Source organism: Sorex araneus, chromosome 5 (genome assembly GCF_027595985.1).
Source record: "Sorex araneus isolate mSorAra2 chromosome 5, mSorAra2.pri, whole genome shotgun sequence".
Taxonomy (NCBI): domain Eukaryota; kingdom Metazoa; phylum Chordata; class Mammalia; order Eulipotyphla; family Soricidae; genus Sorex; species Sorex araneus.
In genome coordinates this window covers 56,384,285-56,406,656 of record NC_073306.1, presented here as the reverse complement: position 1 = coordinate 56,406,656, position 22,372 = coordinate 56,384,285, and the positions used below count along the sequence as shown (strand labels likewise).

The 22,372-nt window shown below is 59.9% G+C and overlaps 1 protein-coding gene across 1 annotated transcript; it reads left to right on the top strand.

Annotated features, from left to right (window-relative positions):
* The first annotated feature begins 362 nt into the window (after positions 1–362).
* On the top strand, positions 363–20,648 carry PADI6 (peptidyl arginine deiminase 6). The gene is made up of 17 exons (XM_004603379.2): positions 363–454; positions 1,424–1,613; positions 3,741–3,813; positions 5,690–5,757; positions 6,154–6,271; positions 6,942–7,059; positions 9,555–9,565; positions 11,603–11,778; positions 11,938–12,041; positions 12,938–13,049; positions 13,949–14,056; positions 14,207–14,361; positions 15,333–15,489; positions 15,610–15,733; positions 17,986–18,056; positions 18,936–19,097; positions 20,415–20,648. Exons 1-17 carry the CDS (start codon positions 363–365, stop codon positions 20,646–20,648), a joined length of 2,073 nt encoding a protein of 690 aa, XP_004603436.2.
* The last annotated feature ends 1,724 nt before the right edge of the window (positions 20,649–22,372 follow it).

Genomic DNA, 22,372 nt, shown 5'->3' with positions numbered 1-22,372 from the left:
GACCCCTGACCCCGAGCCAAGTTGGTCAGCTGGGGGGAGCCAGCTGACCAACTTCCAGCGCCCCCCCCCCCCCCCCCCGGCTTCCAGCATCCCCTCCTGGCTCCCAGCTGCAGACCCTCAGAGCCAATGTGCTGTGCTGTGAGCCTTCCACGGGCCCAGCTCCCTCCCCCGGCCCCAGCCTCCTGCCGAGAGGAAACCTGCCCCACCTGTGGCCTTCGGGCCTCCTCAACGAGGGGGCGGGCCGCAGAGACCCTGCGCCCATAAGAGAGGAGGCGGCCGGGGCCCTCGGGCTCCTGACGCTGCTGTGTCGAGCCGGGGGTGGCGGAGCAGGGTGCGAGGGTGACCAGCGTGGGCGCCACACCATGTCCTTGCGCAGCAGCATCCGCCTGTCCCTGAAGAGGCCTGTCCACTCCCTCTGCGTGCAGGACACGGATATCTGCCTGGACGCCTATGGGTGAGGAGCTGGGGGACCTTGCCAGGGGTGCAGGGCGGCTAGCGCCGACCCCTCGCCTGGGCAGCCTGGGGGGCTGTGGGGTCTGGGGCTTGCCTGTCTGTCCACCTCTCCGGGTTTGTCTCGGGGGGCCTGGCTGCGGCCTCTCAGGGCTGCCCTGTGGCAAGAGACTCCTGCGCCCGCCCCCGTGGGGAGGAAGGGGTCGCCCCTTCTCAGGGATAGGGCCAAGGCTGCTCTGCAGGTTCTGGGTAGGGGGGCGCTCCCAGCTCCCAGCAGAGGCCCTGTCCAGACCCACCCCCAGGCCGGACCGTGCGTTTCCCCCTCCTGGTTCAGACACATGGCAACTGAGGGAGGGGGGTGAGGCTGCAGCCTCAGTAGGTCTTCAGAGGGAGACCAACCGAGAGAGCCCCCCCCCGCCCCGCCCAGCGCAGTCCTGGGGATCTCTTGCTGTTTCTGGGCAGCTCGGGGTGGGGAGTTCCTGCTTCCCAGAGATGAGCTCATCCCGAGAGGAGGGACCAGGAGCCCGGGAAGCAGCTCTGGGAACGGGGCTTGGCGGGGGCCTCCTGAGCTCTCTGGGCACAGCCGGTATTGCTATGGGACGGTCTCTGCCGGTCAGGCTGCAGAGCTAGGGACTCAAGGGGCCTCCTGTTTAGAGGGGTCTGCTAGACAACTTCACTTAGGAGCTCCAGCCCTGCAACTCTCCTGTCCGCTGGCCCTTGCCTCAGTTCCCTGGAAGACGACGGGGGCCAGGGAGGTGATGCAAAGGGACGGTTGCCCTGCTGGCTTGCAGGCGGTCTGGGCTCGACCACAGGCACCGCCTGGGCCCCTGAGTACTGTGCCAGGAACTGCCCCAGGGACTCTTGGGTGTGTCCCCTCAGGAAAAAGACGAGGGTCTGTGTCCACCGGGGTGGGTTCACGGTCAGCAGGAAGGCGAGTCCGAGGCCCTGAAACCTGTGTCCTTTGGGTGAGCAGGTGTGCCCCGGAGAATTGCCAGTTCTTCACCGTCACTTGCACTCCCGGCGTGACGGTCTGTCCACACAGCCCCGCCCTGGGTGTGAACAGCAAGGAGAAGGAGATGACCGTAACCCACTGGCCCCTGTCCGAGTCCATAGACGTGCTGGTGAAGATGGTCGCTCCCAGCACTGCCCTGGACGGAGACAAGGTAAGCGGGAGAGGGGGGCCCTCGCGACGGCTGGGCCTCCCTGCCCCCGGCCCCAGCCTGAGCGGCAGCAGGCCAGGTGTTGGTGTTTGGGATCCTGCTCAGTGCTGATGGCGCAGGCACAACCCATTTCACAGATAAATTGAGGACATGCCCAAACGGATCTGCAGGATTCCAAACACCTGTGGCTCCTCGCGGGCTCCCAGCAAGGGCCTCGGGCTTGGTTCCGAGCTTGTTGCTTCCAGAGGCTGGTCTTTGGAAACTTTTGTTTTTTGCAGGGGCGGGTGTGGGGGATAGGAGGTGTTGGCAAGGGTCAGGTGGGGGGAATCAAACTCCTGGCCTCCCATGGGCAAGACAGCTGCTCTACCACCAGCCGCCTCCCCAGCCCTAGAATGTGGACACCTCTTACGGGACTGGGTGGCGCTACCCCTGGGACCAGAGACTGAACCCGGGTCTCCCACAGACGAGGCATGGTGCTCCGGTCCTGGCTGTGTAGATCCTGAGGACGCTTAAGTGCTCCCACAGGTTAACTGGATGCTACGGCTCGTACCATGACGGGTCACATTGCAAAAGCTCTGCTTTACCACGCCCTTCCACCCACTTACATCCACAGAAACAGCCCCAGAGGGACCTGCCTGGAGCGTAATGAGTGGGTGGATCCAGGGCTTGGTCCTGGGCAAGCTGCCTCCCTAACGAGCCGCCCGTGGGCAAGAGAGGGGCCTTCCTCTTAGCAGGTGGAAGCAATCTCTTCCCTCCTGCAGACTCGAGCCACGGGCAGGCCACGCCTCCTACTGATACAAGCAGCCTCCTGCAGCTGCTCTGAGATCACTCTCAGCTGAGTGCGGGGACCACTGAGGCCTGCTCAGGACTTGGGACACTGGCCCAAGTGACCTGAGTGTAGTTGACCAATGAGTGGGAGGTGTCCAGTGCTACCTTCCACCCAGAGCAGGATACTCAAGAATAGAGCCACTCTATGGGGCTGGAGCGATAGCACAGCGGGTGGGGCATTTGCCTTGCATAGGACCAACCTGGGTTAATCCCTGGCGCCCTCTATGGCCCCTCAGAGCCCATTAAGAGTCATTGCCAGGTTCAATACCTCTGTTACAAACTGTAAGGAGAGACAGCAGAAGGAAATGCCCTGCCACAGAGGAGGGGATGGGGTGGGAGGGATACCAGGATCATTGTGGAGAATGGGCACTAGTGAAGGGATGGGTACTCGATCATTGTATGACAAATGAAAGCATAAAAGTTCGTAAGTCTGTAACTGTACCCCATGGTGGTTCATTTAGAAATAATTTTGTGTAAAAAAAAAGTAATTGCCAAACCACAATGCCCAAAAGAAGAAAAGCGCCTGCCATAGAGGCAGGCGGGGGGCGTGGAGGGGGTGATGGGAGGGAACCTGGGGACGGAGCCTGGTGCTGGGAAATGTGCACTGGTGGAGGGATGGGTGTTGGAACACTGTATGACTGAAACCCTGTCATGAACAGATTTGTAAGGGTCTATCCCAGTGATTCGATTAAAGTTTAAAAAAAAGTGATCGCCAAGAGCACCCCTGAACACCTTTAGGTGTGTCCAAAAACCAAAAAAAATGACTCTCGGGGCTGGAAAGGCAGTGCCAGGGCAGGCTGAGTTCCTGAACCTTCTCTGCCCTGGCCCCACCCCCAGGAGTGGCCTGGGGGGCCAGGGGCTGGATGCTGAGGGCAAAAGCATCCGTGGAGGAGCCAGTGGCCAGGTCAGGGCCCCTGAGAGCGGAGGCTGGTGCCTGGGGTTGTTCTGTCCAAAGGCCCCTGTGGAGGGGAGTGGCTGGTGGGCACCCAGGACAGAGTTCCACTTCAGTCCTCACCCCAGGGGGCCTTCCTTGGGCCAAGTGGCGGAGCCCCCAGCCACCTCATTGGCAGGGTCCCAGGGAGGGCAGGCCGCCTGGCTGGCCACACCTTCCTGACTACACGGCGCCAGCTCCCTGACGTCCTGCCTGTGGGGACTCGAGCCTTGTCCAGTGGCACTGAGGATGGGCCTTCTCCCTGTGGAGAAGCGAGAGGTGCTGAGTCTGAATTTCAGCCCCGTGCCCCGTGTCACAGCCGGCCACGGGCAGGTGAGGCGAGGGGCTGAGGCCGGGCGCTCGCTCCACAGATCGAGATCTCCTACCATCAGCTTGAGAAGAAGGACCCGGTGGCCACGGCGGTGCTCTACCTCACGGGCATTGGTGAGTCCTGCTCCCACCATAAGACGGGGGGTTGGGGTGGGGGCGCACCCTGTAGGTCGTGAGTCCTGGGTCGACATTGCGGATACACCCTCACGGGTGTCCGCAGAGGTCAGTCTCCTCTCTGCTGATGGGCTGCGTCCAGCCCCCCTGTGCCCATTGGCTCCCCTCAATGCCCCCGTCGCCTTCCCCGTGCCTGCTCAGTCCGATGCCCCTAGACCCTGTCCCCTCACTCTAGAACATTCCACCCACTGTTCCCACTGCTCTGGGAAGCCGCTCGCCCTCCCCAGACCAGGGCGGCAGCCACACCTTTTCCTCCCGGAGGCGCAAGCGCTGCTGGTGTACAAATCTCCGCCTGCTCTTACACCTAGTTCTGGCCAGACTCCACCTTCCCACCTCTCTGTTCCCCCATCTCTGTGGCCGGCTCAGACCGCACAGCTGTCCCCAACACAGCCGTCCTAGCCGGGACCCTAGGTGACCGTGGTCCTGGGCATGGTCACCTAGAGCTTTGTCTGCATGCCCTGTCCCCCACAAGAGGGCTTCCCCTGTCCCAGTGCAGCCCCAGAATATGCGGGACCTGCCCCGGTGCCCCCTGCCCAGCTGGCTGTTTCCCCTCACCCCTTCCATCCCGTGTCCCCTCCATCCTTCTGATTGGCCAGTCCCCAGCCCTAGGTGTCCCTCTCCGTCAGCCCTGGTCAGTGCATGAGGCCAGTGGGTCAGAGCCTCTGGGCTTCACCAGAGCCCAGCTGTGCCCCACATATCTTTCATGAATGCAAGGCGGGGGACCCCCTTTCATGCTAAGGTCCAGCCCCCACTAGGCCCCTGGTGAATGTATCTTAGAATACAAGTCAGGTGGCATCTCCACAGTACAAATCCACTAGGGACCCCCAAATGAGCCTCTAGCCTGTGGCCAGCTTCTCCCCTCGCACTCTGCCCTGGGTACGTGGGCCTCCTTGGACCTGCCACCTCGCCCCTGTGTTCTCTGGCTTTGTTCTAGGAAGACAAGCTCATCCCCCTCTCCAAATGTACCCTCCCGCCCCTGCCCAACGTGGAACACCCCCATCCCTCCCGCCACCCTCCGCCCTAACTGCTTTGGCCCTGGATGTTAAACGGATCCTCTTCCTACCTCCCCTGGGTCTCTGCTCATGGCCCAGTCTGTCAGTGCTGCTGAGCCGACCAGGAAGTCCCTCCACCCCACCCGCGTCCTTCCTCCCCACCGCCCTCCGTACCCCCGGACACTGCGTGCACGTGGCTTCTTCCTTTAGCCTCTGAGCCCACCGCACACCCACGTCCCAGGACGCGAGGGCCTCTGCTGTGCTGCACCCCCTCTGCTCGCCTCATCCTTTGGTTCTTGAGCATTGTCCCCTGTCTCTGTGGATCTCGGTCCCCTGGGCATGCGTGAAGCCAGGGCTGGGCACATGACTGCAGGCAGGACCAACCTCCCAGGTGTGAACTGTCCCATCATGCAAGGGTGAGGAACTCACACCGGGTGACAGTCTTGCAGTCAATCATGAGGGGGATGAGCAGGGGGCTTGGCGGAAGCCTGGGTCCTTCGACTCTCAGGGGGCTTAGAGTGACTATGCCAGGGAGCGCCGCTCTGCCTAGGTGTGATGTGGGCTTCTCTCTAGCCTTCTGGAAAGATCAGGGAGGTGTCACTGGGTTGAGGGACAGTCCCCCTCCTACTCCCACATGGCCTCACAACCACAGTGGCTGTTCCGTGCCTCCCGGGAAAATAGGGAGATGGCGGCTGCCTGGCCCCCTGCAAAGACGCAGCCTCTGTGGATTTTGCATCTACGGAGGCAGCAGCTCATGGACTGAGCTGAATCCAGCCCAGGAGCTGGCCCGGGGCCGGTGACTGAGATCTGGCCCCCTGTTTCAGTCATCTCCCTGGACGTGGACACCTACCACCGTGGGTATGTGGACGTGGCCAGAGACAAGTGGGCTAAGGTGAGTCCGTCTGACCCCTCCACCCTTCACTGTGCCTGAGTCCAGTCCTGTAGCCCAGGGAACCAAGGATCCCACTCCTAGCTTTGTCAGAAAGTCGCGTCCAGCTCTAGGGTCAGATCTCCCAGTCCCTGCTTTTCTCGAGCACGGAGACCAGGAGGGGAACCGGGCCCAGATCCCGCCATTCCCTCCCTCCCTGGCCCACCTGCCCGACACTGCTTCCCTATTGCTGTCGGCAGAGGAGCTGGTGAATTTCTGACTACGGAGTGGGGAATTCTGCCTGGAAGAGGCGGGTTCCAGGCTGATCCCGCAGAAAGGGGGATTCTACCCCAAAAGCAGGGAGCAGAGGGGTTTTCAGCTTCTACCAAAACCAACATGCCTGCCTGTCTGTTTTCACAGAAAAACTGGGTCTGGGGCCCCAATGGCTGGGGTGCCATCCTGCTTGTGAACTGCAACCCCCCCAACCTGGGCCGGCTGTCAGACTCCACCACCACGACCACAGTGTTCCTTCCAGAGGGTGAGGGGGACCCCGCTGCCTCTCTTCCCGGGGTTCAGGCCCCCACGTATGCTGGATGCTCTGAGTCCAAGGAAGAGGCCCAGGGGAGGACCCAGCTCTGATAAGAGGTTTCCTTCCTGCCTCTGCACACCTCCCAGCCTCATCCTGTCACCTGTGAAATGGGTCGACAGAGCTGCCTCGAGTGGTGGTTGAGAAGACTGAGAACACAGGGTTGCGGGGGGCCGCGTTTCGTGCCGCCTGGGCCAGCCGGAGCCCTGCCTGTCGGCCAATACAGCACTAGGTCTGCCCTGGCTTGTGGTGACCTGGCTGCCAGGGCTCAGCAGTTAGAACAGGGTGTCCTGCCTCCCCCCAAGGCTGGCGAGGAAGAACCCTGGCTGGGCAGCACATGTCGGGCCTGTTCTCTGCATCTCTGGGATGACTTAGCCAGGTGGGCTGAAGTGTCCCTCAGCTCAAGACGGAGCTGAAGCAAGAAGCTGGAGTTCAGGCTTTGCATCATGCAGGAGGCCCAGGTTCGGCCTCCAGGGCCGCTGGGGTAGCCCCCGCCCCTCCAATGTAGAAAAGGAGTTGGCCACGTGCCTAAGTGCAGAGACCTAGTGTGAGCCGAGAGGGGGTGCCCCCACCCGCAGCACAGACCTGGGGGCACCTGACCTTCGCCCTCTCTCGCGCCCAGAAGTCAAGAGCCTGTCCCCGATGATGCTGACCGTGCGGGGGCCCAGTGACGTCCTGGAGCGGTACCGGCTGATCCTCCACACCTCCGCGGAGGAGGCCGAGAAGGCGCGTGTCTACCGGTGCCTGGGTGAGTGTCTGCGGGCTGGGCTCCAGTCCCTTTGCGCTCTCAAGGGGTGGCCAGACGCCCCTCTGGAGACCTGCTGAAGTCTGAGGCCACCATTCCGGGTGTGCTGTGGCCAGGCGTCTGCCCCCGGGGTGCTGCCTGCCCCAGAGACTGAGCGAGTATGTGTGGGCCAAGCCAGCATCCCCGTGGGGGGCTATGAGGGTGCCTCTCCTACACTGTTTCGTTTGGGGGTCACGTCTGGCAGTGCTCAGGGCTGGAATCCTGGTTCTGCGATCAAGGTGGAGTGTGAACATACGTGAGGTTCCTGCGATGGAACCCAGATTGGGTGCACACACCCTACCTGCTCTGCTATCTGTCTGGTCCTTCGACAGGGTCTTATTTTTTATGGGTCACACCCGGCAATACTCAGAGGTTACTTCCAAGTGTCACTCAGGAATTACTCCTGGTGATGTCCAGGAGACCATATACAGGGTGCTAGGGATTGAACCCGGGTCAGCTATGTGCAAGACAAGCCCCCTACCTGCTGTACTATCACTCTGGCCCCCTCCAGGGTTTTATACAGGGAAGAGAAGGCATGCATATAAACAGAACACCCTTGCCTTACGGATTAGGGATCTCCCCCAATTACTGCCAGAAGCATCTCTCGAGAGGGTGGGCAAGGGCCATCTCAGCAGCGCCCAGGAGTTATTCCTGACTCTGTGCTCAGGAGTGACCCCTCGTTGTGCTTTGGGGGGGGCGCGCACCATGTGTGGTTCTGAAGACACAAACCAGGGTTGGAAGGATGCAAGGAAATGTCCTATTTCTCAGGCCCCACTTGCCAGAAATTTTTTTTTATTGAATCACCGTGACATAGTTACAAAGCTTTCATGTTGAGTTTCCATCATAAAATGATCAAACACCATCCCTCCGCCAGTGCATTCTCCACCACCCCAGTATACCTCGCCCCACTTTCCAAACCTCCCCCTGCCTCTATAGCAAACAATTTTCCTCCTTGTCTCTCTCCCTCCCTTTTGGGCATCATGGTTTGCAATATAGATATTGAGAGCAATCACGTTTGGTCCATTATCTACTTCCAGCACACATCTCCCACCCCGACCAATCCCTCCAACCATCATTGACTTAGTGGTCCCTTCTCTATTCCAGCTGCCTTCTCCCCCAGCTCCTGAGACAGGCTTCCAACTATGGGGCAATGTTCCTGGCCCTTGTGTCTCCTGACTTTGGGTGCCCGTCTCATTTTATATTCCACAAATGAGTGCAGTCCTATGTCTATCCCTCTTTCTGACTCACTTAACATGATACTCTTCATGTCCATCCACTTAAAAGGAAATTTCATGAATTCATCTCTCCTAACAGCTGTGTAGTATTCCATTGTATAGATGTACCAAGGTTTCTTTAACCAGTCTCCTGTTCTTGGGCACTTGGATTGTTTCCAGGTTTTGGCTATTGTGAACAGTGCTGCAATGAACATAGGTGCAGATGTCATTTCTACTGTAATTTTTTTGTACCCTTGGGATATATTACCAGAAGTGGTATTGTGGGGTCATATGGAAACTCAATTTCTAGTATTTGAAGGAATACCCATACTTTCCAAAAGGCTGGGCCAGCCAGCATTCCCACCAACAATGAGAGTCCCTTTTTCCCCACATCCATACCAACACTGGTTGCTTTTCTTTTGAATGTGCACCAGTTTCTGTGGTGTGAGATATTGTTTTGATTTGTATCTCCCTGATTAGTGATGTGGATCATTTCTTCATGTGCCTTTTGGCCCATTTGTATTTTCTTCATTTGAGGAAGCTTCTATTCATTTCTTCTCCCCATTTTTTGATGGGCTTGGAGGTTTTTTTCTTGTATAATTCTACTAGCGACTTGTATATGCTCAGTATTAATCCCTTATCAGATGGGTACTGGGTAAATATTCTTTCCCATTCCGTGGGCTCTCTGTATTTTGGTCACTGTTTCTTTTGAGATGCAGAAGCTTCTTAGTTTAATGTAGTCCCATTTGCTTATGTTTGTTTCCACTTGCTTGGTCAGTGGTGTTTCATCCTTAAAGATGCTTTTTGCCTCAATGTCATGGAGGGTTCTGCCTACATTTTCCTCCATGTAGCTTATGGATTCAGGTCTGATAGAGATCTTTAATCCACTTTGATCTGACTTTCGGTACCTCCTGCCAGAAAATCTTAACCCAGACTTCTGCAGAGTTCCCAAGCCAAGGAAGCTGAGCGATGGCTGTGTTGGCACGTTCATCCTGGGCCCGTCAGCAGCCCCTGTCTGGCGAGCAGGCGGTCCATCCCCACTCCCTAGAGCAGAGTGCTCACACGATTTCCACTTGCAGCACCTCTTTCTCCAAGACATCTTTACACGGCTATGGGTATAAAATAGGCATCAAATCATCTACTGATCATAAACGCACTTTAAAAACATTTTTTAAGCATTCCATGACTGGGACTTGGCAGGGTCACAGGCTGAAGCCACGTGCTTTACCTGTGGGAGACCCAGGATTGGTGGAGAGTTTGGGGGCGGGTGGGGGAGTTATTAGGGAGCCACAGAGAGGGGACGGGGCTCAGGCACTGGCCTTGCATACAGCTGACCACAGTTCAACCCCCCCAGAACCATATAGTTTCCCCTGAGCACTTATAGGAGTGATCTCTGGGTCCAGCCAGGTGTGATCCACCAATCAAACACCACATGGAAAGATGTCCAGGTGTCTGGCCAGCACAGGACTCTGGGCCAGCAGGGTTTCGGCACTGCAGAGGAAGTGCTTTGGGCTCCAGTTCACTGAGTCAGAGGGAGCCAACTAACTGATCTGTGTGAAAGTAGCCATGGCGGTGGAGACCGGGCAGCTTCCCAGAATAATCCATGTTCCGGGGGTCAGAGGATGGGTTACTGGCATGTCCATCCAGTGCAGGGAGGAAGAAGGTAGGGGGCTGTAGCTGAGAGTGCCCTTCAACGGGTCTAGAATTCATCTTATTTGGGAGCTCTCCCAAGTAGCACTCGGGGAACAGGGGGAGGCTCAGGGATGTTCTGCCAACCGTAAGAGGGGTTTAGGCTGCACTGCTGCGGCCGCCATACACAGCAGGTGCCCGGTGAGCCGGAACTGTGCCTGGGCACTGGGGGCAGCCGGGCCACTGCGGCCCTCTGCTGGGGTCTGGAGAGGGTGGCAGCCAGCCCCTGCCACGCTCAGGTCTGAGATGCCATGGCCGGGCCCTCTAGAGCCTTAGTGACCCAGGCACACAGGTCAGGATTTGCTCAGAACACGCAGAGGCTCAAAGCAGGAGCCGCCATCCTCGGGTCTGCCCTGCTGCCCGGGAGTCGGCCCCCTCTGGGACAGGGCCACGGCAGAGGGCCAGGAAGCAGGGAGTTGGCGGTCCGGGTGGGTAAGCGGGTGCTCTGGAGCAGGGTGGCCCCTGGAGATGGGGAATGGATGGGTGTGAGCTGGAGTGAAGGTGACCGCCGTCGTGCAGGGGGCGTTCTCCTGCTCCCCCCCACCCTGTGCTGCTGTTTCACCAACTAAGGAGCAGGAGCAAGAGGTGTCCCGTGGAGAGCTGCTGTCTGCCTCTTCCGAAACCCCCGACACAACACAGCCCCCCGGTGCTCCTCGCGCATGCTTTCCTGAGGCTGCCGTGGCCCCTCTGCAGTCTCACCTTGAGGACTACTTGGTGACGACCACCCAGAGTTGACCCAAGCAGCAATCCCCTGCTGAGAAACCAGGCCTTAGCACCGTGGTCTTCAACCACCGGTCCATGGCCCTGTGTCAGCCGAAATCTCCTGCCACTCTGTTGAAAACGTATTAAGCCACTACGTGACCCAAGCAAAACAAGTTGGGCGGTAGCAGTCATTTCAGGGCTATGCGGTACTCAGGACTCCCAGCTTGGTGCTCAGGGGTTGCCCTTCCTGGTGCTCTGGGAAACCTAGGCAGTGCCCGGGGTCGAGTCGGCCTCCTGCTCGCAAAGCATGTGCTCCAACCCACTGAGCGCTCTCCACCGCAGCAATCACTGATGCTCCACTGGCAGCTGAAACCCCCTGCCTTGGGCCAGGGAGCTGGCTCAAAGGGCCGAGTGCAGGCAAAGCACGCGGGAAGCCCTGGTATTGATACCTGGCACTGCAGGCTCCCCCAGCACCCCAAAAGAGGTCCATGAAGGGAGACCCCAAGATGCTGTCTAGATGAGCCCCTTGATGGGGGAGTGGTCCATTAGAATCTTTGCTCCAGAGTGTTGATGTTGGGGTATAACAGTCCCTTACACATGGACCAGTCTGAGAAGCCAGCCGTCTCCTGCATGCTGGAAGCCTCCAATCTGGCTTCTGTTTGTTTCTGGGCACCCCGGCAGTGCTCAGTACTTAGTCCTGGCTCTTGTGCTCAGGGATTGTACATGATGGTGGCAATAGAACCTGGGTGGGCTGCATGCAGGCCAGCAAGCACCCTACCCACTGTCCCATGGCCCCAGCCTGGCTTCTAATGTGATCAAGCCAGTACCCTTGAGCATCAGGGCCAGGGTGGGTGGGGCAGACTCCAGCTGGCCTGTTCTTGTCCTTTCCGGAAGATAACTCGGATGCCTACGAGATGCTTCTCGGGCCCGCCCAGCCCTCCTACACCTTTGCCGTCCTTGAGGGCAACTTTAAGGAGACTTTCTACGTTGAAGCCGTGGAATTCCCATCTGCCAACTTTTCCGGCCTGATCTCCTACTCCGTGTCCCTTATAGAAAAGTCTCAGGACCCGGTAGGTACCCACACAGCCCTGATGTGGGGGCTGTGTGGCCGAGAGATGAGGAAGGGGGTCAAGGGAGGGTTTCTGGCTGCAGAGAGCAGGGGAGGGGGCAGCTGCACAAGCAGCAGGTGAGAGCCGGGAGGAGAGATGACGGGCCTTGTCTTCTCCCAGTCTGTTCCAGAAACCGTGGTGTACAAGGAGACAGTCGTGTTCCGAGTGGCTCCCTGCATCTTCACTCCCAGCACCCAGGTGCCGCTGGAGGTGTACCTGTGCAGGTAAGCGGCCCTCGGGCTGCAGAGGACCAGGGGGCCCGATGAACAGCCACAAGCGTTCTGCCAGGAATGTGAAGTCCTTCCTCCTCCCCTCCCCAAGCTGCCCGTCCTACCCTCAAGAAGGCCCCTCTGTGGGCCTGATCTTAGAATGCCGAGGCTGGGCTGTGAGATGCACCACCTCCTCACTTCTGCCGCTGGGAAGCAAGTCTGCAGCCTGATCTGGGGTCGAACTGGGCGCTGGAAGGCAGCGTGAAAGGCAAGAGGGGAGGGGTGGGGGCATTCAGAGACAGCACCCCGCCACGTGCTGCCAGTTAAGGGCTCCCCAACTTATGGGGGTAAAAAAGGAGGGGACAGAGTTCAAGGAGCCCACTCAGCTACTGCCACAGGTGAGCCAGACATGGAGCAGAAGCACAGTGGTTAGACCCCCTGACACTCACACAGAGGTTAGCTAGCACGTGCAAAGAGGGTCCCGGGGTTCTAGGTCTGCAGGAGGGAAACAGTGGCGCTGCTGCCTCAGGCAGTAGAACGGGGAGCCTTGGTTCAGGGGGGAAGCGGGAGAAGGTGGGTCTCAACGCACCGGGAACTCCAGGGAGGTTGGGAGTGGAGGAATCAGACACTCGGAACCCACAGGCTGGGGCTGTGCCTGCAGCTCTGAGATGCAAGGGTTCGAGCCCAGCCCTGTACTTACCAGCACTTACTGGCACTCACCAAACTCCCAACTCCTTTGCGGCCTGTGGAGTGTGGCCGCAGGGTGGGGCTGAGTCCAGGCTCCAGACCCCCAGCTTACCTGACTGCCAGGGTGCCACGCCAGGCCCCGCTCTGGGCCGGTGCTGACTGCAGGGGCGAGGCAGAGGGAAGCCTGGAGGCCTGCCCTGAGAGGGCTGCTCCCCACCCCCCAGAGAGCTGCAGGTCCAGGGCTTCGCAGATGCGGTGACGGAGCTGAGCGAGAAGAGTGAGAGCCAGGTGGCGACTGTCTACGAGGACCCCAACCGCCTGGGCAGGTGGCTGCAGGTAACACGCCCCTGGCCCAGCCACAGACCCTGCCCGCTGGGCTGCCTCTGCCCTCCCCAGCCCAGCAGAGGGAGCGGCGGCATGGCTCTGGGCATGCCTGGGCAGCCTCCGAGGGTTTGTCCACTTCTCCGGGTAGGCACATTCCCGACCACACCCCAGAGCCCTCCCACAGCTGCCCGGGTGCAGAGGGGGGGCAGGCGGCTTCTGAGCTTGGACATTGCTCCAGGGCCGCGCCTGACCCCAGGAGAATGGAAAATCTGGAGACCCCTCCCCACATCGCAGTGGGGGTCCCATTCTGCTCTCAAAGTTGAATGGCCACATGGGCCAGGAACCCTTCTAGGTCCGAGCATTCAGAGAAAGGGTGGCCGCTGTCTCTGCTGCAGCCATGAGTGCCAGGTGCTGTGAAAGAGAGGATGGGGTACTCCCCAGCCAGTGCTCTCCAGTTCAGGGAGTGGGGAACAGGGATGCGGAGGAGCCTGCGCAGAGGGCCAGCTGGCCAGAAGGCTGGAGCAGCAGGCCAGAGGCCAGGGCAGGAGGGATATGGTCAGTCTGAGTGGACAGGCCCTTCATGCCAAGGAGCGGAAGCCGCCCCAAGCCATTGGGGGCAGGGAAACGGGCCGTGGGGGGCTCAGACTTGGGTTTTCAAATAACCACCCTGGCTGACAAAGAGGAAAGGGGTCAAAAGAGAGACGAGGGGCGTGTTCTGGTTGGGGCTCGGAACTGACGGCTTCCTGGAAGGGCCCTGGGTATTGTCCCTCACTGGGGTGCACAAAGACGAATAAAAGGGGAATTCAGGGGAGTCGAGCTTTCAACAGAACAGACCCAGCCCGAGCAAGCCCCTCTCTGCAGGCAGCCGAGGGAAGACATGGGCCTCACCACGTGTCCCCCTGTGTCCCCAGGATGAGGTGGCCTTCTGCTACACCCAGGCTCCCCACAAGACGGTGCCCTTGGCCTTGGACACCCCTCGCATCCTCAAGCCGGAAGACTTCCCCATGAAATACTCACTGGTGCGGCAGGCGTGTGTAGCCTGGACCCCGTCACGAGGGAGGGGGTGTCCGAGGGCCCATGGGGGAGGGGGCACTGAGGCTTGTAGGGGGTCGGGCTGGGGCAGAGGTCTGGCCCTCCTAAGGCCCTACCCCGCGGGGGTCTCCCTCCAGAGCCCCGAGATCGGCTACATGATCCATGACACCCAGGACCACAACGTGGCCAGCTTGGACTCAATCGGCAACCTGGTGGTGTCCCCGCCTGTCAAGGTGGTGGGCAAGGAGTACCCGCTGGGCCGGATCCTCCTCGGCAGCAGCTTCTACCCCAGGTGGGCTCACTGGCCCCCACTGGGCGGAGACGCCCCTGGTTCCCCCACCCCACCCCCCGTCCACCTCCCCGGTCCCTCGGCAGGGCACCTGCTCTGGGCTATCCCTTCAGGTGAGCCAGAGAGCAGAGGGGTGGACTCCTGCTGGCTCCGGGAGCCAGAGGGGCCCCTTTGGGCCCGCGGGGCATTCCCAGGGGCCACAGGAGAGACAGATGGAGGAGCACATGGCGAGACCACAGGACCCGCCGGTAGGACTGGGGAGAAGGGAGGCAGAGAAAGGATTCAAGGTTGGGGGAAAAAATGCAGAATCACTGGTAGAGAAAGCAGAAAACTGTCCTTCTCGTCCCCTTGGAGGTCATAGCCAGCAGTGCTCAGGGCTTGATTCCTGTCTCTGCACTCGGGAATCGTGCCTGGCAGGGCTCGGGGACAAACGGGGTGCCAGAGACTGACCAGGTCCATTTCCTATAGGGCAAGTGCCTTTTTTTTGCTTTTTGGGTCACACCTGGCAATGCACAGGGGGTTACTTTACTCCTGGCTCATGTACTCAGAAATTACTCTGGCAGTGCTCAGGGGACCATATGGGATGCTGGGAATTGTACCTGAGTTTGCCAGGTGCAAGGCAAACGCCCTACCCGCTGTGCTATGGCTCCAGCCCTAGGCAAGTGCCTTTATGACTGTACTATCTCTGGGCCCAAGCTGTCCACTTTTGGACAGATGTGTCCAGGGATTCACGTGCTCAGGGCCAGCAGTCCAACAGGACACCTCCACAAGTGTGTGGCTGGACACCTTGGTGGCCGTTTGTTTGAAGCCAGGAAGTGCTTGGGCACCGGAGTGAGGGGTTGGGTGTGTGCACGTGCTGCGGATTGAGCCCCAGGGCTCACTGCGTGCCGGGCACACTTTACTGCTGAGGGAGGTGGGAACCGAGCATCAGCCCGGGCCGTGCGGGCTCAGGGGCTGCGGGTTCCTCCCTCCAGCAAGCAGGGCCGGAACATGAGCAAGGCGCTCCGGGACTTCCTCTATGCCCAGCAAGTGCAGGCTCCCCTGGAGCTCTTCTCCGACTGGCTGATGGCCGGCCACCCGGACGAGTTCATGTGCTTCATCCCCACGGAGGTCAAGAGCAAAAGCGATAAGGTCTGTGCCGGGGGCCGGCCAGCATGTGTCCCTGCTCCGTCAGGAGAGCCTGGGAGGCTCCCGGCGGGGGTGGGAGGGGAGAGGAAGCGAGCGGCCCCCTCTCCTGGTTCCGTGCCCCAGGACTTCCGACTGCTCCTGGCCAGCCCCAGCGCCTGCTACAGGCTGTTCCAGGAGAAGATGGACGAGGGCTTCGGGGATACGCAGCTGTTTGAGGAGGTCCAAGACGAGCAGCTCCTTTCTAACGGTAAGCCAGCGCCTGGTCCCCAGGCCCTCCTCCGTCATGGTCCCTGGGGAGCGTGAATGCATCGTGGCCCAGGGGAACGCATCTTGCTCTCCTCCGGGGCTGCCTGGGGGCCAGGAGAGCACCAGTACATCAGTCAGAAGTTCTGGGGTGGGCAGGAGCAATAATACAGCGGGGAGGGTGTCTGCCTTGCATGTGACCAACCTGGGTTCGATTCCCGGCATCCCATATGGTCCCTGAGTACCACCAGGAGTAATTTGAGTGCAGAGCCAGGAGTAACCCCTGAGCATCACCGGGTGTGACTCAGAAAGGGAAAAAAAGGTTCTGGGGTAACTAAGAAACTGCCAGAATGTGTGTGTGAAGGATACTTAGCACATGGAGGGCCAGTGATATGGCTCAGTGGTCAAGCACAGGCCTAGCATGTTCGAAGGCAGTTCCATCTCTGGCCCCGTCTGGGCCCCTAGGTGTGAACTGAATTATAATTGAAAAACTGGCACGAGGAGGGTCATAGTCCAGGGCTGAAGACACTTGCCTTACCTGTGGCTGTGCCTGGTTCAGTCCCTGGTACCACATGGTTCAGAGCCAGGAACCAGCCCCCAACAGGTCCGGGCATGGCCCAAGCCACAACTACCCCAATTCATTAAACTGCAGGGCCACGGAGATCGAGTGTAGCGGGCAGGGTGTTTGCCTTGTGCACGGCCAACTTGGGTTCAATCCCCAGTGCCCCATATGGTCCCCTGAGCACTCTGGGAGTGGTCCCCAAACCAAAACTAGAAATATACTTAAAAATTCAAATTAGCACGTGGCTAACTTGGCAGGGGTCTGTCTGCCAACGCGAGTGTCTGGGTTTACCCAGAGGCTGTGGACTGAGCGCCTGAGCACTGCACATCTGCCTCCTGCTCATCTTGATTCACAGGTGGACACAGTGTACATGGTGCCAAAGCACTATTTTTTAATTTGGGCCACACCTAGCAGTGCTCAGGGATCTTACGGGGTGCCAGGGATCAAACCCGGGTCAGCCAGGTGCAAGGCAAGTACCCTACCTGCTGTACCACCACTCCTAGCCCCGTGCCATGGGACCCCAGAGAGCGGGGGAGTGTTGGTGGGGACTGTCTCCCACCCCTCACTGCTGTGTGGTCTGAAGCCCCACAGCCTCACACTGTTCGGGCGCCTGTTAGCGCATGTCAGCACCACCACAGACCTTCTGCACCCAGCAGTGCTATGGCCCTGGACGCACTCACAGGAGCTGAGTTATGAGCGTGAACCCCGTGTCCAAGCCGCTTTCCTCGTGACTGAGTCAGGCATCTCTGAGCCCAAGCATATAGGGGTCAGCGAGAGGCTCCAAGGCTGAGCCAGGCTTCTCATGTGGGACCCACGGGTTCAGCTCCTGGTACTGCATGGTCCCCCGAGCACTGTGTTGGGAGTCATCTCCGAACAGCACTGGGTGTGGATTCTGCACCCCCCCCAGTTAAAACTTGCAATCAGACCCAAATGACTCAGCCAAGCACCTAGGCAGAAGGGAGCCCAGTTGTACGGGACACACTGCCCAGAGGTACCCAAGCTGACCTGTCAGGTCACACCCTCATGCCAGGGATGGGTGGCCAACAGAATGTGATCCTGGTCTTCATGGACCCTCCTGGAGCCCCCACAGGTGACATGTGACCTGGGAGTGGTGTCCTTGGAAGCTAGCCAGGCTGCTCCCTGTAGTCATGGTTCAAGAATACATACCTGAGGGACCTGTGAGGTAGCACAGTGGGTAGGGCATCTGTCTGTGTGCGGCTGACTTGGGTTCAATCCCCAGCATCCCCTAGGGTCCCCCCCCAAGCCCACCACAAATGTTCCTTATGAGTGTATTGCCAGGAGGTAGCCCCGAGCACTGTCCGCTGTGGCCCCCTAATTTTTTAAGTCCCCTTAGTTTTGAACCGCCAGGCCAGCCCAGCTGGTATGTGATCATGTAGCCCTAGACACCCCGAGGGCTGCTTAGACACCACACAGGGGCTGGAGCAATAACACAGCAGGTAGGGCATTTGCCTTGCACTCTGGTCAACCCGGGTTCGATTCCCAGCATCCCATGTGGTCCCCCAAGCACCGCCAGGAGTAATTTCTGAGTGCATGAGCCAGGAGTAACCCCTGTGCATTGCTGGGTGTGACCCAAAAAGCAAAAAAGACACCAAAGAACAGATGGGCTGGCCCGTGCCCAGCAGGGCAGCACTGCCCGCTCCCTTCCCGACTGGCCTACGGCCCCTCTCCTGCAGGGAAGGAGGCATACACCATCGCCCAGCTGCTGGCCAACGAGGAACTGAAGATGCAGAATGACTACGTGGAGGTAGTGGGGGGCTGGTGGCTCAGGTGTCGTGCAGCCCCCTTATGGGAGGGCGTCAACCCAGTCTCGCAGGGGAGAGGGGCTGGGCCTTAGGACATGAGCCCCAGGGACTGCCTAGCGTCTGGTCACTGTTGCTCCTTCAGCTGTCACAGTGCCACTGCTCCGCATTCCCAGGCTGAGCCCCCCATGTCTCCAGTTCTGGGGTCTCCGACACAGACGGGCCGGGGGTTCTCAGTGCTGCTACGGGGGAAGCATCTCACTGTGGGGGCCCAGCGCCCCCCACAACCCACAGCAGCCATGAGCTTCCCGGGGCCATCCTCCAGCTCCTTGTGGTGACACTGGACAAAGGGGTCAAACCCCCTCCTGCCCACTGGGTCCTTACTTAGGGCGCCTTGCTGTTGAGGGGAGGGGGGGCGGGTGGCGGTTGTGCTCTGACCACTGCAAAGCCCAGGGGGCCGCCCAGCCTGGGAGAAAGGGGACTGGCCAGGTATGGGGGCCCAAAGGGTATTGAGTCCTGGAGCGTGTATCCTGGGGGTGGTGGGGACGAGGCCTAGTCAGGGTCCAGGAAACGCTCAGGCTGAAGGTCTGCAGCTCGGAGCGGGGAGGCGCTGGGAAGTGCCTGTCCTGGCCACTTCCCAGGGAAGGAAGCACCCCACCAGCATCCTGCTCCCCTTCTTCAGCCAGGCCTGGGGGCCCAAGGGAGCATGTGTCTTCCTGGACTGGGTCTGGCAGCAGGAGCCCCACTGTGGCTGAGCCCCGTGCTGCCCCCACCCACCCCTTCCTCAGGGCTGGGGGCCACGGCTCCTGGTGCGTGGGGGGTGTTTCAGGCCCCGGCCCGCTGAGCGGGGACAGCACCCAGCTCCTCGTGTCCCCAACCCGCAGAAATGCATCAACCTGAACCGGACCCTCCTGAAGCAGGAGCTGGGGCTGGTCGAGCAGGACATCATCGACGTGCCCCAGCTCTTCTGCCTGGAGCAGCTGACCAACACACCCTCCAGCCAACAGACCGACAAGCTCTTCGCGCGGCCCTACTTCCCGAACATGGTGAGGGCTGCCGCGGGCGTCCCGTCCATTCTCACGGCCCCACAAGAAGGGGCCGCGGGAGGCGGGGTCCCTTCCAAAGGGCAGGGGAGCGGGACCCAGGCTGGGTGGCTCGGTGGTCACAGTGGGCAAGAACTCCAGGGGGCTCCCGCTAGCTAGTTCCCACCTTAGGGCGTTGCTCAGAGACCCACCTGGCCGCAGGGAGGGAGTGTCCATATCTGCTGACCTCAAGGCCTGTGGCGGAGCCAAGGCCCCTGAGTGGGATTATTCAGCCCAGACATCCCAGGAAGGGACATTCTGCTCAGCAGAGGAGAAATAGAGGCATGGGTGTATACCAGATCCACCCCCGCTATGCCAAGCTCACCCCAGCCCTACAAACTGACCTCTCCCTGGGACACTGCTGACCTTTCAGGAGGCAGCTGGACTCCTGAGACAGTTCTTTATACAAGACTCACTTGACCTGCAAGCCCACATCCATCCCATGCAGCCTTTTTTTCTTTTCTTTTTTTGTGGGAGGGGACACCTGGTGATGCTCGGAGCTTACTCCTGGCTCTGAGCTGAGAGATCACTTTGGTGATTCTCGGGGGACCCGACCCTACAGGATGCCGGGGATGGAACCTGTGTCAGCCGCATGCAAAGCAAATGCCCTACACACTGGACTATGGCTCCAGCCCTTCTGCTTTTATCTTGGGTTGCATCAACGCAGAGACAGGCCTCTCTGTGCTCAAGAACTGAGCCAGGTCCCTGGCCCACACACGGGTGTTGGTGTGGCCATCAAGGAACAGGCCCTGGTGGCAGTGGGAGAAGCCAGCTGGGGTTGGCGGGAAACCTGAATCGGTGATGAGGAAAGTTTGGCCCTCAAGGTGACAGCAGGCAGTCGCCTTGGCCGGACAATGTTGGACTTCTGTTTTGACTGAAGGTCACATACAGGGGTGCTCAGGGCTTACTCCTGGCTCTATGCTCAGGAATCACTCTTGGTGGGTCAGGGGGAACCCATACGTGGTGCCAGGAATTGAACCTGGGTCAGTTACATGCAAGGCAAATGCCCTACTCCCCACCCCCCTCCCCGCCAGTACTATTATTGCTCCAGCCACTCTGGGTATTGTTTTAGGGAACGCAACGGGCTATTGGCAGGTGAAGCAGAAGTGCTTTGCTGTGAGATGGGCGGTCTGTGGGAGCACAGGCTGGGAGCACGGTGCCTGGCCCAGCCTCACCCAAAGGCAGCTGGGCTTCCCGTGCATTGAGCCCCTCCGCATACGGTGCTGTAGGGGGGTAACTCCCCTGGCTGCCGCCCCCTACCTCGGCCTTGCCCACTCACAGTTGCAGATGGTGGTGATGGGCAAGTACCTGGGCATCCCCAAGCCTTTTGGGCCCCAGATCAGGGGCAAGTGCTGCCTGGAGCAGAGGATCTGCCAGCTGCTGGAGCCCCTGGGCCTCAAGTGCACGTTCATTGCCGACTTCGACTGCTACCTGACGGAGGTCGGAGACTTCTGTGCCTGCGCCAACGTCCGCAGGGTGCCCTTTGACTTCAAGTGGTGGCAGATGGTGCCCTAACCTGGCCTCGTGCAACCGCCCTCTCCTAACAGAAGTGTCCCGAGACCACCCATCCGGATCCGACCCCCATCCTGTCTGGGAACCCAGACAAAAGCCCCCTCCTCAGCCAGTGGGATGGCGTATGTCCACGCCAGCACCAGGAAGCCTGCCTCCGCTTACCCCATTAAAGTCCTCACTGTTCTGAATGCATCTGGGAAGTAGCTTCCTGGTCTGGAGACGGGGTCGTCACTGAGTTAAAAGGCTGAGTGGCTGGGATGTGTGTGTGGCTGGGTCCTGTCGGGGGGGGGGGGGGGGGTGGCCAGGAACAGGCTGGAGGTGCTACCCCTCACCCTTGAAGGAAAAGGTGGTCAGATCGCTCCCATGCTGAGCCTAAGACCAACTGGGTCTTGGAGTCCGGTGACCCCCTCTGGCTCTACACCCAGGTCAGCTCTGGGTCCTGCTTGGTGAACCCCTAGACTGGTGGTTGGAAAGCAAGTCGCTACATGGCACAGGCTCTGAGGGCACCAACAGAGACACCTTAGCCAACAATCTGGTGTCCAGGGCCTGGGTTCTCAACGAGCCTCGTACTCGCCATTCGCCCTTCTAATGCCACACCCTGGTCCGTCCCCACGTGCCGTCGTGAGCCACTGTCCTGGTAGAAGCCTGTGCTGAGCCTGCCCCGGGAGCCTCTGGATCCCCGAGTCTCTGCACAAGGCCTGTATAAAGCACAGGATGGGCCTGGCCCCGGCTGAGATTAACTACTCGGAGTCAGCCAGAGATGCTGCTCCTTGAAGCAAGTCCTCTGGGCCCACTGTGCCCCTGTCCACACACCCCTGCCATCCAGGCCTGAGCTGCATGCCTGGGGCCATGGGGTGAGTCAGGGAGCAACTGAGGGTTTGGGGGTCTCAAACCTGCAGTAGGCCCATCTACCCAGTATCACCACCCCCACCACCACCTTTCTCAAGCACCAGCTCTTAGCTGGGAACCTCATGAGAAACTTCCCAGGCTGGGGGATGCCCTGTCCAGGCCTGCTGTCCCAGATTATGAAGCTAGCTGCAGAGTTGGGAAGGCAGGATGGGAGTGACCAGGAAGCTCCTACCTCCATGCCTGAGGTCCCCCAGCCCAACCCTCCCACAAAGAGGAGGGGCGAGCCACCGGCCTCTCATTGGAGCCAGAGGCAGGATCCTGAATGCGGGTCCTTGGCACTCGTCCCAGCACCCACTTCTGCCCACCAACTGGAGCCTTCCAGGCCGGAAGATGGCACTGAGGTCAAGGGCTCGCCAGGCCGAGACCCTTCCAGCAGGGGCCGCCTGGGGCCGGGGCGTGGCCTGCCACTGGTTGAGGGATTCCAAGTCAGGGAAGCAGAGGCCACTTCTGAACTGAGCTACCGCTGCCAGCCACTGCAGCCCAGTGCTGTTTCACAAGAGTAGGCAGCACCCCAAAAGCTGGGTGTGGGGTGACCAGCAGGGGGCTGACTGGAGTCTCAGTACAGGCCTCCCTTGGCAAAGCCAGGCTGTGTGCAGGAGGCGCAGGAGACGGCCCTTTCAGAAGCATTCCAACTGGCCCCAGCGTGAGGGGCGTGTGGAAACGCCGCCATGGTCACTCTCCTAAGGGTGGCCAGCTCCCCATGGCTCGGCCCACACACTGCTCCCGGGGGCCCATGGGTGAGCTTGGGGTGCCCGGACAGCCAGCAGGGGGGGACACGCACAGGTGATTTCACTTACAAGGAATCGCAAAAGCCAAAA

What these genes read in the sequence shown, in the direction of transcription:
- PADI6 (XM_004603379.2), top strand. Translation starts at nt 363, where the DNA reads ATGTCCTTGCGCAGCAGCATCCGCCTGTCCCTGAAGAGGCCTGTCCAC. An exon ending in TAGAAAAGTCTCAGGACCCG is followed by an intron (nt 11,779 to 11,937) that starts GTAGGTACCCAC and finishes GTCTTCTCCCAG; the next exon opens with TCTGTTCCAGAAACCGTGGT. An exon ending in TCAAGAGCAAAAGCGATAAG is followed by an intron (nt 15,490 to 15,609) that starts GTCTGTGCCGGG and finishes TCCGTGCCCCAG; the next exon opens with GACTTCCGACTGCTCCTGGC.